The sequence below is a fragment of the Danio rerio genome, chromosome 3 (genome assembly GCF_049306965.1).
Source record: "Danio rerio strain Tuebingen ecotype United States chromosome 3, GRCz12tu, whole genome shotgun sequence".
Lineage (NCBI taxonomy): Eukaryota > Metazoa > Chordata > Actinopteri > Cypriniformes > Danionidae > Danio > Danio rerio.
In genome coordinates, this window is record NC_133178.1 from 66,322,887 (window position 1) to 66,340,000 (window position 17,114).

Sequence of the window (17,114 nt, forward strand, 5' to 3'; positions counted from 1 at the left end):
TGCTGCTCCATTCACGCCTGACAGTATCTGATTTCTCGGGCCGCGGCTTTATGAGACTGTAATAGTTTCAGAACGGGGCTGGACTGCTGTAAAGCTTGTGTTTCCTTCTCAGCGATCAGTATCACAGCTAATCAGGACAACAAAGAACTGTGTGTGTGTGTGTGTGTGTGTGTGTGTGTGTGGTGTCTGATTACCTGTTATTTACTGCTGGTTCTGTATATGCACGGCAGTAAGATGATGGAAACCAGCCCCGCCTGTAAAACACACACACACAGAGCACAAGTCATTGTTAATAATGCAAATTAAAAATATTAAAATTATTAATAAGAAGACGATTATAGAGAAATAAACATGAGTAGAAATTCTGGAGCCTTAAAATCCAGCTCAGCAACCCTGAAATAAAACTCACACACATGCATGCACAAACACACACAACGCATGCGCAGAGGCACACACACACATGCACATACACGCATGCACATACACGCACAACGCATGCGCAGAGGCGCACACACATGCATGCACACAACACATGCGCACAGACACGCAAACACGCAAGCAAGCACACACACATGCACATACACGCACATACATGCGCACAGAAACACACAAGCGCACACACATGCACACACAAACACATACTGCATATATACGCACACACACACTAAACCGCGCACACAGACCTTTTATTTATAGACCATTACACGCACACACGCATGCACACAACGACACACACGCACGCAAGCCCACACATGCACAAACACGCACACACATACGCACAGAAACGCACACACACACACACACACACACACACACACACACAGACACACCTGCATATATACACACAGACACACACATGCACGGACACACTCACAAACAGCTGCACATATACACACACACTCATCCACATACACCAGCATGCACATGCACATGCACACAAGTACATTTCTGCGTGCATAGACACACACACACACACACGCACACACTCACACACATACACACACACGTGTTTTTGTGACATAAACACACACACACACACACACACAGATGCATGCATACACTCAACCGCACACACTCAAACATGCACATTTATGCGCACACACACACACATGGATGCATGCATACACTCAACCGCGTACACACACACACAAACATGCACATTTACGCACACACACAAACCCATACACCTGCACATATATGCACATAAACGCACATATATGCACACACAACTGCACATATACGCGCACACACAGACACACATACCTGCATATATGCACACTCAGGCACACAGACACACACATGAACGCGCACACATGTACATTTATGCACACAGAAACACACATGGACATGCACATACACACTCAAACACACCTGCACATATACACACACGCACACACCTTCATATATATACGCATGCACACAAACACGGACACACACGCATGAACATTTACGCACACATGCATGCACACAAACACATATACGCACATGTATGCACACACACATCTATCTACACACGCTCACACACAAACTCAATTGCACACACACACGCGCACATACACACACACGCACACTCAGGCACACAGACACACACATGAATGCGCACACATGTACATTTATGCACACAGAAACACACATGGACATGCACATACACACTCAAACACACCTGCACATATACACACACGCACACGCCTTCATATATACGCATGCACACAAACACGGACACACACACATGAACATTTACGCACACATGCATGCACACAAACACATATACGCACATGTATGCACACACACATCTATCTACACACGCTCACACACAAACTCAATTGCACACACACACACACACACACACACACACACACAGCACAAACACACAAATCACAAGTCATTATTATTAATTAATACAAATTATTATTATTGTTATTATTATATATATATATATGTTCAAACTCTGTAGCTTTAAAATAAGCTCAGCAATCCTGGATTAAAACTGACACACACACATTAACGCATGCACAAACCACAACTCGGATTATTGAAATAAATAAATAACTAAATAAATAAATTACTAAATCAATCAATCAATCAATCAATCAATCAATCAAAAACATAAGTGTTTTCATAAGGCTCCAGAAGTGGACGTGATCTACACACTCGGCCCGTCATTACTGCACACACAATGGCAGCGTTTGTCTTGGTGTGGCTGTGTTTGTCAGGACTTTATGTTCTTATAATATGAGCAAATGTGAATATTGATGTAAAGCACAGCTACCGGAGTCATCTCCACCCCTGAAAGGCATGAAGACAGACAAATACCATCTTTATAATGTGGACTTATAGAGATAGCGGCATTACTTTACCCTCTGACCAGCGGAGTTAACCAGGGGTGTGGAGAGAAATACAGCACAAGCGTCTCAGATATATCATTAAAACACAGATATGACTGTATTTCAGTGGATACAGCTTTTAAAGGGCACCTATGATGCAAAAATCACTGTTATAAGGGGTTTAAGCACAGTTTTATGGCAGCAGTGTAGTGATAATAGGATTGATCAAATATTAAAATCAATACTTTAGTATTAATATTGATATTTTAGCCTCAGGCGGGGACTCCAATTAATGTAGTGATAATTTGATTTACCAAATAATAATATCAATACCAAAGTTATGATTTTAATATTTGACAAAACCGATTATCACTACAACAGTGTGTAAAAATAACCAGCTACTAATAGTAAAAGTCAACTAATTCTATGTTTGTATAATCAGCCTTGATGAAAGCAGTCTGCAGAAACACTTTGATTGACATTCTCCCCTTGTATGATGTCATCAAAGGGGGAAAGCCCCGCCCACTAGCGACACTCTCTCCCTCATTGTCTTGTTTTTGAATCTGCCACTATGCTGACACAGGCATTTATAGCTCCTCCCTCTTCTGAATGGACCACAATCTCATTTGCATTTAAAGCGACAGTCAAAAAAACACCACAATTAGGATGAAAGGCTGAAAGGGTCAGTTTCAGAGAGGTATAAAACATTATTTGTGGGGTATTTTGAGCTGAAACTTCACTACGCACTCTGAATACTCAGAATTTAAGCAAAGACAAAAATCATGTTTTTAGAAACTAGTTACTAAAACTATTAGGGGTGTATTGAATCATTATGGACCCGTGATTCATACGGATCACAACTCATGGTTTGGAGTACGCGTGAATTGCGTATTAAGACATTTTTTACTCGTAGATTAATCCTATATTAGTAACAATCGCAGAGAGATTGCCTATGCGTCATACAAGTCACATGTATAAAAGCATTTCGGCTTTCCTGCAAATTATAATGATGACGGAAGACGTTGTGGTGGGTTATTGGGGATGTGGTGGGTTTCTTATGTTGTTAAAGTTGTTTTTGGTCACTGCTTGATTAGCCTGCATTAATGCATTCAGTGTAAGCTGCAGGATTAATCATTAAAAGATCGGGATCTCAACACACACGCATCATCAATTATAAACTATGGTTAATTATAATAGTAAATCTGTAACCCTAATAGTAACTCTGGGAGTGTAATAGTAACTCTGTAACCCTAATAGTAACTCTGGGGGTACAATAATAACACTGTAACCTTAATAGTAACACAGGGGGTGCAATAGTAACTCTGTAACCCTAATGGAAACTCTGGGGGTACAATAATAACACTGTAACCTTAATAGTAACACAGGGGGTGCAATAGTAACTCTGTAACCCTAATGGAAACTCTGGGGGTACAATAATAACACTGTAACCTTAATAGTAACACAGGGGGTGCAATAGTAACTCTGTAACCCTAATGGTAACTCCGGGGGTGTAACAGTAACTATGTATCCCTAATAGTAACTCTGGGGGTGTAATAGTAACTCTGTAACCCTAATAGTAACTCTGGGGGTGTAACAGTAACTCCGTAACCCTAATAGTAACTCTGGGGGTAGAATAGTAACTCTGTAACCCTAATAGTAACTCTGGGGGTGTAACAGTAACTCTGTAACCCTAATAGTAACTCTGGGGGTGTAACAGTAACTCTGTAACCCTAATAGTAACTCTGGGAGTGTAATAGTAACTCTGTATCCCTAATAGTAACTCTGGGGGTACAATAATAACACTGTAACCTTAATAGTAACACAGGGGGTGCAATAGTAACTCTGTAACCCTAATGGAAACTCTGGGGGTACAATAATAACACTGTAACCTTAATAGTAACACAGGGGGTGCAATAGTAACTCTGTAACCCTAATGGTAACTCCGGGGGTGTAACAGTAACTATGTATCCCTAATAGTAACTCTGGGGGTGTAATAGTAACTCTGTAACCCTAATAGTAACTCTGGGGGTGTAATAGTAACTCTGTAACCCTAATAGTAACTCTGGGGGTGTAACAGTAACTATGTATCCCTAATAGTAACTCTGGGGGTGTAATAGTAACTCTGTAACCCTAATAGTAACTCTGGGGGTGTAACAGTAACTCCGTAACCCTAATAGTAACTCTGGGGGTAGAATAGTAACTCTGTAACCCTAATAGTAACTCTGGGGGTGTGACAGTAACTCTGTAACCCTAATAGTAACTCTGGAGGTGTAACAGTAACTCTGTAACCCTAATAGTAACTCTGGGGGTAGAATAGTAACTCTGTAACCCTAATAGTAACTCTGGGGGTGTAATAGTAACTCTGTAACCCTAATAGTAACTCTGGGGGTGTAACAGTAACTATGTATCCCTAATAGTAACTCTGGGGGTGTAATAGTAACTCTGTAACCCTAATAGTAACTCTGGGGGTGTAACAGTAACTCTGTAACCCTAATAGTAACTCTGGGGGTAGAATAGTAACTCTGTAACCCTAATAGTAACTCTGGGAGTGTAACAGTAACTCTGTAACCCTAATAGTAACTCTGGGGGTGTAACAGTAACTATGTATCCCTAATAGTAACTCTGGGGGTGTAATAGTAACTCTATAACCCTAATAGTAACTCTGGGGGTGTACCAGTAACTCTGTAACCCTAATAGTAACTCTGGGGATGTAATAGTAACTCTGTAACCCTAATAGTAACCCTGGGGGTGTAATAGTAACTCTGTAACCCTAATAGTAACTCTGGGGGTATAATAGTAACTTTGTTACCCTAATAGTAACTTTGGGAGCCCCAAAACGGCGTGGGCTCCTACAATCGTCCTATCTTTCCCCAGGAAAGTGTGTGTCTCATCCAAGACAACTCAGCCAAATCCTTCTTTGCATATATGTTTCCACCTCTGCTGTCATGTTCACACTGCACATACAGAATTGGTGATTGTCTTTAAAGTGTACTGTAGATCTGTTAAAAGAGCTGTAATACAGTGAGATCTGCACACTCCGGCTGGAAAGTTTCCACTAGTCATCTTAAGCCCATTTCCCGCTTGGCATTTAAGAACATTTTAATTGACCTGGCAGATGTATTATTAATAACAGCCGTCAATCAGTCTGGAGACTTCTTTAAATAGAAGCACTCAGTCCGTCTGAACGGGTCATCGTAGTGCTTTAAAATCAAGCTTGCGTGTAGTTTTGGCACATATTAGCGGGTTGCTAGGCGACAAGTCTGACTTCATTCACGATGCCATTTACTGCTCAGACAAGTTTAAAATCCTAATGAGATCTAAATGTACAATGTTTAGCTTGCTAGCACACATTGCTGTTCTTTAGGTGAACAATAGACCCTTTTCACATGACACCACGCGCTGTCCGCTTTCACTCCACACATCTAACATCTTAAAAAAATAAATAATTAAAAAAAATATTTATTAATTTATTATTTATTATTATTTATTATTATTATTATTATTATTATTATTATTATATTATATATTTATTATATTTATTTATTATATTTATATTTATTATATTTATATATATTTATTGTTATTAATATATTTATCAATAAATAAATACATTTAAAAAAAAAAACTTACAGACCAACCTGTAAAGTTACCAACCTGTTTCTGCTTAAACCAAGAAAATGGGACATTAAATGGAGTGCATTGCTTTGTGTCGCTGTCTTTACTGCAGGTGATGTTGGTATGTACTCGTTAGAAATAAGTGTTAAGTTAAAAATAAGTGTGTAATGTTGAACACTTCACGCAGTCAACGGCTGCGGCTTTGCTCATGTAGTGGAAAGGGTGGGGCTAAAAGCGAAGGGGCGGAGCTAACGGACACTGACATTGAATTACTTTAATTTGGATTGTGTAAGCAAATTAATAAATAATGCCACCTCCCGATAGTGAATGCGGTTATACTGACGGCAGCTACCATTTGGTAGTTTGGTTATTTATTTAACTGATTTGGCAACTATCAATCATCATAAGGGAAAACAATAGCCCCTTTCACACAGTGACACCGGTAAATTTCCGGAACGACTTTAACGGTAAATTTAAAAAAAGCACTGTTCACACAGACGAGGACGTTACAGAATTTCTCCGGTAAAGACCGCTCACACATCCATTCCAAAATGCCGGTAAATTCTGACATCATTGACCAAAAATGAGCTCTAAACGGCTGCACTTGTATTTTTAAACATTTGATTACGCCTCAAGCTCTGTGGATGGATCAGTATCGTGAACAACTTTGATGAAAACATATAGAGAAACACTTTCGCATGTCGAGATGAACACGATATGTGTGTGTGTGCGGGCACTCATCAGCTGCTTCACGGGCACACGCGACGCGTCAAGCAACTGAAGGAAGCGGAGCTTAAAGGTAAACAAACAACGGCTTATCATAAGCAACTTATAGATAATCATTACACAATTGGCATTCAGAAAAAATGATCTGACTAACATCTAGCAGCTAAATGTGTCTGGAAAAATATTCAATTTTATTTTCATAAACAGTGTGGACATGAATGCGTCTGAGTGTTCTGATTGGCAAAAGCAGACATCTCCATAGACGTGCATGCAATCTTTCGGCTAATCTTCCTTCGGCGTTCACGCAGCGCAGCATTCCGGCAAATTACTGGTTATGTTAAAACGTCTCTTTCTGGAAAATAGCCGTAACGAATTTATCGATATTTTCAAAAAGGGCCTATTCACACATACAGACTGTATTTGTGAAAGGGGCTAATGTTAGCGTTCCGATTGGGAAGACAATAAATATAAATATACTATGCTGTTGAGTGGGTTACTCTGCATTCACAAAGTGGCGAGAGTGTCAACATCCGCTTCTCTGATCTCGTATTTTAAGGGGCTGTTGATCAGCAAATTAGTTACATTCCCTCATAAAAAGCGTGCTTTCTAGCGTGGAAATGTTGCACGCTTTTTATCAAGTTCATTTAACTATGGAAGATCCCTGTGCTGTGGCCTTGCACCACTAATCTAATTTTGGCCCGTTTCCACTGAGTGGTATGGTACTGTTTGGTACGCTTGTTTGGCCATTTCCACAGTCAGAAGTACCTAAAAGCGAACCGTACAGTACAACTTTTTGGGTACCCTTTCAGAGGGTACCTAGCACAAAAAAAGGGTACCAAAAGTAGAGCTAGACAGTAGCTGAACGCTATTGGTTTACAGAGAAGTGTCTCTTGTTCGTGCACAAGCAGGAAACTGAAAACAAAGGACGCTGTATTTTTTAATACTCAGCCGAGACATTACACCGTAATAATATGGACATATGATAACAAGCCATTCCCAGAGATGGGTTGCGGCTGGAAGGGCATTCGCTGCGTAAAAAACTTGCTGGATAAGTTGGCGGTTCATTCTGCTGTGGCGACCCCGGATTAATAAAGGGAACAAACAAACCTTGTCGTCATCTTGAACAGCCACAAAGCCAAGAAGAAGAGCAGAATCTACCCTGTGCCCCAGAGTTGTTTTGCTTTCTCGAGAGTGATCGCGTACGCTCGCTGCGCATCTATATTTGAATTAACGAACTTCTTGAGCTCATATTAATGACGTGCGCGTGATTATTGAAGTGCTTCATACGATTGTTTCAGAAACGGACAAATGCGAGAGTGAAGCGCGAAAATCAAAGGTGAAGCCCAACAAAACAAAGGAGGAAATGATTCTTTCAGCAACCTAAAAGATGAACACACTGCCATGTATAACGATCACCATCGCCTTCTGGACTATTCTGAACTGGGAATGACGGAGTTACTCTCTAACAGAGGCTACATGTGCTGCTGAAGATTACAGACGCAAATGAGAGGTTTGCTCTGACTGTGTGTTGTTTATGAACCCAAATAAGGACTAAATGTCTGCTGTGTGTAGCGTTCCTGTAATTGGTAACATATCAGAGTCTGTGTGTGTTTATATATCTTCATTTATTTCATATAATCAGTTACAGCAGGCTATATTGATCATTGATCTGCAGTTAGAATCAAATCATGTTCATAGAAAGCTTGGTAAGTGTAACCCAGATCCTTAATCTAGGTCGCTAATAATCATTTTAGAAAGTATTATTATTATTATTATTTATTTATTTATATTATTTTATTATTAATACTTTAATAATAGCTGAATAAAAAGCAGAAAGATCGCTGTGTAATTAAAGGTATTAACAAATATTTTCGTACCTGATCTTGATTGGAGAAGTGAGCAGTTAGCTCCGCCCCCGCACATGCGGACGAAAAGCACAAGCAGATAGTGCCAACAAGCAACCGAGAACTAGAGAGATATAGTGCTAACAAACAACCGAGAACTAGAGAGATATTGAGTTAACAAGCAGTAAGAACTAGAGAGTTAACGAGCACAGGAGAGCTGGAGAGCTAACGAGAGCTAGTGATCTAACAACCAGTTGAGAGATAGTACATCAATAGAAAACTGACAAAATAGACTTGATTCAACTTTATCCTTCACTAATTACTGTCTTTGGCCGGGTTTTTTTTTTGTGTGTGTTTTTTGTCCTCCTCACTACTGCCGGTGTTGTTCTTGGTTGAGAACGGTCATCCTGAGATCGTCCTGGCTGAATATTCATATTCTGGTCTGGACTGGCGAGCCATCCCACTGATACGTGCCTGAACTGGGTAAAAGAGAGTGAAATCTGCCGATCTGGTAGGACCAAACTAATTTGTTAAGAGAGTTGTTTTTTTTTTTCCTCTCCTCGTGTTTTCTACAAGGATATTTTTCATGGGAACAATTTAAATATTTTTTCCTTGGACTGTTTTTTTTTTTTTTTTCGTCCAAATTGTTGAAAGGAGACATTTAACTGGACACTTTGACTTCAAACAGAGACTTTATATTGAAAGTTCATCTTTATTTTTAACAAAGACTTTGCTTTTGCAATCTGAAATTACAATTTAGGGATTGTTTGGAACTTTGCATTTATTTTAAAAGCAGTTTGTTGTTGAATTTACTATTCACATTCTCTATTGTATTATACTGTTTTATATTGGTTTTATTTGTTTTCTTTCTTTTAAATCTCAAAAGTGCATTAAGCAAAACAATACAACATAATTTGCATCAGTTTATTTGTTGTGAATTTACATGATTCATTTATTAATCTTAAAATTAGATTACACTGTTATCGCTATAAGTATTGTTCTTTTGCTCCAGTGAGTCGAACCTTACCTTTAAATTCTGGTCCAAAAAGAATTCTAATAGTTAGCGCTGGTCTCCATGATAAAAATACACTAGTCAACATATATAATAGGAGCCATACAAGGGCAGTGTTACATAAGGAACATTTATACACAAGTATTTATGTGTGTAAAGCATCCGTGTTGTGGGAAGTGCTTCTCATATGATATGTGAGCGTCCCGTACAGCTTTACTGTAGACATTTTCTCGAGTGAGAATGACAGTGACTTACACTTTCTGTTGATCACCACGCACACCAGGCAGTGGATACACAAGCCTGATAAAGATGAGCCATACCGAACCGTACCACTCAGTGGAAACGGGCCATATACGTTCATATATTTGAAATATTCTGAAGCAGCAATACTGTTTTGTAATGTCGTTATAGTTAGCAGAATATTTACAGTATAACATTAATGCAAATTAGCAACTCAGTAGCGTTTTAATGCATGTCCTTACAAGAAAACCTCAGAAATAACTGTGAATTCGATACCTGCAATATTAAAACCATTGGCAACAACTGTGGTCAATGCCAACAGGACTGCGCTGCCTGGACTCCTCTATAGCGGTGGACTTCTACATTCTGATTGGTTGCTGTCGAACCGTGTCATAGCTCATTACCATAAAGCTGACTTGTTTTCAACTCTCCTCGACGCCCACACCAGCCGCTCCTCACCACCGGCTCCCATTGAAAATGAATGACTTCTGACTACTTTGATGCTTCTTTTGGTGTGAACACACAGTAAGTGCTCACCTACACAGTGTACAGTGCACGACGTGATCTGTTTCCGGGTTTTCAGGGCTGGAACTGCACTGCTTTCATCCAGAAACTTCCAACTCTGATTTCTTGGAGTGCTGTGGCAGTGATATGGAGTGTACACGTACACGTACACGTACACGTACACGCACACGCACACGCACACGCACACGCACACGCACACGCACACGCACACACACACACACACACACTCTGTTTGGCCATCTGCTAGCGCGCACGCTCCAACCAACAACATCAGCTTCTGGCAGAGCGTTCAGATCGCTGCTCTGCATCTGAGATTAGCGGCTCGTCTGCTCTCGCCAACACTGACTGACAACACAGAGAGCACCGTCACTATTACCACAGCTGCTGGACAGATGAGGACACACACACACACACACTTACCTGAGGACGACTCACTAGACTGAACAGCATTCGTAAACACACACACACATACAAAGGCACACACACAGAGAGACACAGGGGCCGACTGTATTATACTACACACACACACACACACACACACACACACCTGAAAGTATAAGTACTTCTCAATTACAGTCACTAGAGTATTTTGTCATTTGTAAACGTGTGTGTGTGTGTGTGTGTGTGTGTGTGCGCACTCACTGTCTGGTGTTGTTCAGCTCTCCGTACAGCCAGCCGTCTCTCTCGTCAGGGATCAGCAGTGTAATGATGTCTCCCTCCTCGAAGCTCAGCAGTGTGCTGTTGTTTCCAGACTTGTGAGGGAAGATGGTGCGCACTTTGGGCCTTTTGTCTATGTGGTTGAGTCCAGTGGCCATCGACACCGAGCGGGACAACCCACTGTCCTCATTCAGGTAGTCTGACGGGGAAAACACACACACAGACAGCCAGAAAACAAATGAATAAAAGTCAACTGTGGGGGCGTCACGGTGGCTCAGTGGTGACCTCACAGCAAGTAGGTTGCTGGTTCCAGTCCCAACAGGGCCAGTTGGTGTTTCTGTGTGGAGTTTGCATGTTCTCTCCATGTTAGTGTGGGTTTCCTCCGGGTGCTCCGGTTTCCCCCTCAGTCCAAACACATGCGCTATAGGCGAACTGATTAACTACACTGGCCGTAGTGTGTGTGAATGGGTGTTTCCCAGTATTGGGTTGCAGCTGGAAGGACAACCGCTGTGCGAAACATATGCTGGAATAGTTGGCGGTTCATTCCGCTGTGAATAAATAAGGGACTACTCTGTAGGAAAATGAATGAATGAAGTCACCTACAGCTTGAAGCACTGATATCTACTCTGCACTTGGAACGAAGCAGACTTATTTTAAAAGTCAACACAAGATCTGGCGCCCTTTCTTCTGTCACCTCATGGAGAATTCTGTTCCCCAAAGCAATGTATTGTACCTAGAAGAGGTTGTTTTGATCATCACTGTACTCAGGGGCGGATTTAGTGATTTGAGGGCCCTTAGAAATTCTAGTCAAAAGTCCTTAAATGCACCATTTGTTCTGTATTTTACAATAGTGACCATGTTATTTAACTCTTGATTGTTCAATTTTTGCATGTGAATACTGTCAGACTCAACGGAAAACCAGTAAGCACTGTTTAGTTAGCTTTGATTTTGGCTCTGTCGTATTTATATATGCTTGTAACTTATTATATTTAATGCAGATGCACTGTGTAGAAAAATACATGATCATCGCAGTCAATCTAGATTAATTAAATCTTTCTAAATAGAGACGTTCAAATCATCTACTGAAATTATATTATAAATGTCAGACCTTTCCGATATCATGCAGCCCTAATATTGAGTATATCAGCATCCCTGCTGGGTCTGTGCTCCTGATGAGCATGTGTGGTAAATCTGAGGGTGTAAAACGGGTGTGCTTGGTCCTGCTTACCGCTATCACTGTCCGGTCTGGAGGATTGCTGGCTGAACATGTTGGCCAGTGGACTGGTCTGCGGCGGGGCGGGGGGCGCAGGGATCATGGCCTCAGAGTTGGCCTGTTGAACAGCAGAAATCACAAATAATTACATCATTAAAGTGGATTTGAATGACTTTTGTGATTACGCTGTGTAAAAAGTCTCGTTCTTGTGCAATTAATTTAATTAATTGACTTAATACTACTGCAAATCTATACGAGTCTCATACAGACATGATGGCAGTGCAGTATGACTGTTTAAATATCATATGGACAAAATGCTCTATGCTAAACGCACACACAGAAATGCACACACAGAAACACACATGCATGCAAACACACACCCACAAATGCATTCATGCACAGCCACACACATGCACAGACAAACAAACGCATGCACGCACAAACACACACTCACAAATGCATGCATGCACACACACAAACACACACACAAATGCATGCACGCGCACACAAACACACACATGCACGCACAAACACACACACATATGCACACACGCATGCACAAACACACAGATGCACGCACAAACAGACACATGCACGCAAAAACACACTCACAAATGCATGCACGCGCACACAAACACACACATGCACGCACAAACACACACATGCACGCACAAACACACACATGCACGCAAAAACACACTCACAAATGCATGCACGCGCACACAAACACACACTTGCACACACAAACACACACACAAATGCACAAACACACAGATGCACGCACAAACACACGCATGCATGCACAAACACACTCACATATGCATGCACGCGCACACAAACACACACATGCACGCACAAACACACACATGCACGCACAAACACACACATGCACGCAAAAACACACTCACAAATGCATGCACGCGCACACAAACACACACTTGCACACACAAACACACACACAAATGCACAAACACACAGATGCACGCACAAACACACGCATGCATGCACAAACACACTCACATATGCATGCACGCGCACACAAACACACACATGCACGCACAAACACACACATGCACGCACAAACACACACATGCACGCAAAAACACACTCACAAATGCATGCACGCGCACACAAACACACACTTGCACACACAAACACACACACAAATGCACAAACACACAGATGCACGCACAAACACACGCATGCATGCACAAACACACTCACAAATGCATGCACGCGCACACAAACACACACATGCACACACAAACACACACACACAAATGCACAAACACACAGATGCACGCACAAACACACACATGCACGCACAAACACACACATGTACGCAAAAACACACTCACAAATGCATGCACGCACACACAAACACACAAATGCACACAAACACAAATGCAAACACACAGATGCACGCACAAACACACGCATGCACAAACACACACATGCACGCAAAAACACACTCACAAATGCATGCACGCGCACACAAACACACACATGCACACACAAACACACACACACAAATGCACAAACACACAGATGCACGCACAAACACACACATGCACGCAAAAACACACTCACAAATGCATGCACGCACACACAAACACACACATGCACACACACACAAATGCACAAACACACAGATGCACGCACAAACACACGCATGCACAAACACACACATGCACGCAAAAACACACTCACAAATGCATGCACGCGCACACAAACACACACATGCACACACAAACACACACACACAAATGCACAAACACACAGATGCACGCACAAACACACGCATGCGTGCACAAACACACACATGCACGCAAAAACACACTCACAAATGCATGCACGCACACACAAACACACACACACAAATGCAAACACACAGATGCACGCACAAACACACGCATGCACAAACACACACATGCACGCAAAAACACACTCACAAATGCATGCACGCGCACACAAACACACACATGCACACACAAACACACACACACAAATGCACAAACACACAGATGCACGCACAAACGCACGCATGCATGCACAAACACACACATGCACGCAAAAACACACTCACAAATGCATGCACGCACACACACACAAACAAACACATGCACACACACACAAATGCACAAACACACAGATGCACGCACAAACACACGCATGCACAAACACACACATGCACGCAAAAACACACTCACAAATGCATGCACGTGCACACAAACACACACATATGCATGCACAAACACACACACAAATGCATGCACGCGAACACACACATATGCATACACAAACACACACACACATGCATGCACAAACACACACAAATGCACACATGCATGCACAAACACACACATGCACGCACAAACACACACATGCATGCAAAAACACACACACACACACAAATGCATGAACGCACACACAAACACATGCACGCACAAACACACACATGCACGCACAAACACACACACAAATGCACGCACAAACACACACATGCACGCACAAACACACACATTCGCAAACATATGTATGCATGCAGAAACACACGCATACACGCACAAACATACACACACACTTTCTTTTAGTTCTCAAGTTCAGCAAATGGTGAAATAATGAAAGGTGATTTCAGGCCTTCATTTGATGCTTAACAGAAGCTGGTTGATGCGACATTCATGTTAATATTGGACTACGGTGAGGTTATCTAAACGCATGCTTCGTCTCAGAGTCTGCATGCACACGGTTTACCATGCTGCACTCAGATTTAGAACTCATTTCAAATCTCGAACTCATCGTGTGCTGTACACTAGGGTAGGCTGGTCTGCTTTGTCCATTCGTAAGCTCGAGCATTGGCATATCTTTGTTTACAAATCTGTACTGGGTTTCCTCCCATCAACGCGTCTTTCCTGGTACAATAAAAGGTTATAATAACACATGCACAAAAACACACCCTCACCCTGCTGTGGCGCTGCAGGGATGGAGACGGCTGAGGTGTGTTTGACACTGGTGTCCGCAGGCCTTCAATCATGCTCAACACACTGTCCGGCACATTGGTGGCGTCGCTGCATTTCTCCTGCCAGACAATCAGGTTATCCGACAGCAGCTCTCGGGCCTTCACAAACACACAACACCATATTCATTAGTATCACTTATTGATTTTAATATTTAGATGCTTTTATATTATACTAAAGCTAAACTTACTATAGTATTATATCAGCTTTGTGTCCAATTAGAAAACAAATGACCGCAATAATGTGAGGTGTGTGTAATGCAGTGTGTATGGGGGCATTATTCTCTCTTCTGGCTGCTGTTATTACTGTTTTTCCTCTTTCTGAAAGTCTTAGTAACACCATCCTGGAGTTTTTCTGTCATTATTTCAGCTAATAGGACTGTAGAATAATCATTTGTTGTACTCTCACATTCACTGCGCTCTGAGTTTACCAATTATTACGACTTCTGCTGCAGAGAAAATGTAAAAAAGGGCGTATTACTTGCCTATTAATAAGACATTAGCTGTATATTAGCACTTATAAAGTATGATCGTATTCTACATCCCTAATCCTAGCTAATACCTAAACCCAGTTACTAATGTATGCTGGAGAAATGCATGGAGATGGACAGACGAGCGAAGAAACCTAGTTTTGATTACAGTATACATATTCTCTGGTTGAATATTGTAGCTGGATTAATGTGGATTCATCTGTTCTTCATTATGCGCTTTGACTGATTTCTGTATTTTTAAAAATGCTGTATATACACTCATCGGCCACTTTATTAGGTACACCTGTTCAACTGCGCATTAACGCAATTTTCTAATCAGCAAATCACATGGCAGCAGTTCAATGTATTTAAGCTTATAGACATGGTCAAGACGATCTGCTGCAGTTCAAAGCGAGCATTAGACTTGATAGTCAGGCATGCTCCTGTTGGTGTCGACAATCTGGCAACCTGTGCTTGTGCGTGTTTTGAACCAGGAGTGCAATACCTAGCTCAACCACTGGGTGTCAAACTTACATACTGCACCTTAAATGCACCATTCAACCTTAAATCAAGCACCTTTTTTAATTCCCCAAGCATATGTAGCACCGTGAAAGCACCACTTACACTTATTATTCACATTCAAATGTCACAGTAATGATAACATGTCATTTTTTAAAAAAATTGACCATTTTAAGCAGTCATGTTCAAAGTGCTTTAGCAAAACTTGGTGATCTTCAAATGCAGTTTCTGAAACACTGATCAAGTGTGCATTATTAGTTTTCATTACAGCTCTGCCTGTGAGAGCGGCTAAGCTCAAGCACATCAAATAAGCAGCCAATGAGAAGAAAGGGGCGGGGCATGTCAGATAATACAGAGCATTTGATTGGTCAGAAGATTTGATGAGAAACTAAAGCATGAGACGACGTGAAAAAAAAAAATCGTTGAGCAATTTAGGTGGAGGTTACAAACTGCAAACTTGTTTATATTGGTTTAGTATCTTCTAAACACACAGCACACCAGCTTACAGATATCCTTAAAGACTAACATACTGAGACTAACATCTTAAATAATGTTTTACATATTTCACTGCACCGTTGACCTTCAAACTAAGGGATTTGTAAGGGATTTCCCACGCCCAGCGCCTTAACCAAACGCACCTTTTGATGGAAAGCGGAGACCTGGTGTGAGAAGGAGCAGTGTTTGTCCACCAGGAAGCAGAATCGCCTCTTCTCCTCCAGCAGAGCCTCCTGACAGCCGTCGGCGATGAACTTCTGCATGTCCATCTGACGGTGGGTGAGTGTTTCCAGACACTGAGCAAAACAGACAAGGATACAGACTCTCAACGGCGTGTTTCAGACCCCACAGTGATTTAACGATGATCAATGAACTGCTCATAATACTTTGCAGAGCTCCTATCATGCAAAATCAATCTTAGGCAGCTGTTTGGATAGAAATGTGTGCAGGTATATGGC

The 17,114-nt window shown here is 41.5% G+C and overlaps 1 protein-coding gene across 2 annotated transcripts in view; it reads right to left on the minus strand.

Moving 5' to 3' along the window:
* The window catches only part of baiap2l1b (BAR/IMD domain containing adaptor protein 2 like 1b), a 99,238-nt gene that overhangs the window by 18,185 nt on the left and 63,939 nt on the right, over positions 1-17,114 (minus strand). The window contains exons 7-11 of one of the 2 annotated variants that reach the window (XM_009299879.5): positions 16,800-16,952; positions 15,113-15,274; positions 12,172-12,274; positions 10,929-11,142; positions 195-254 (exon numbers count right to left, since the gene is read on the minus strand). In XM_009299879.5, the coding sequence (XP_009298154.2) occupies positions 195-254; positions 10,929-11,142; positions 12,172-12,274; positions 15,113-15,274; positions 16,800-16,952 (692 nt within the window). 2 annotated transcript variants of the gene reach the window in all.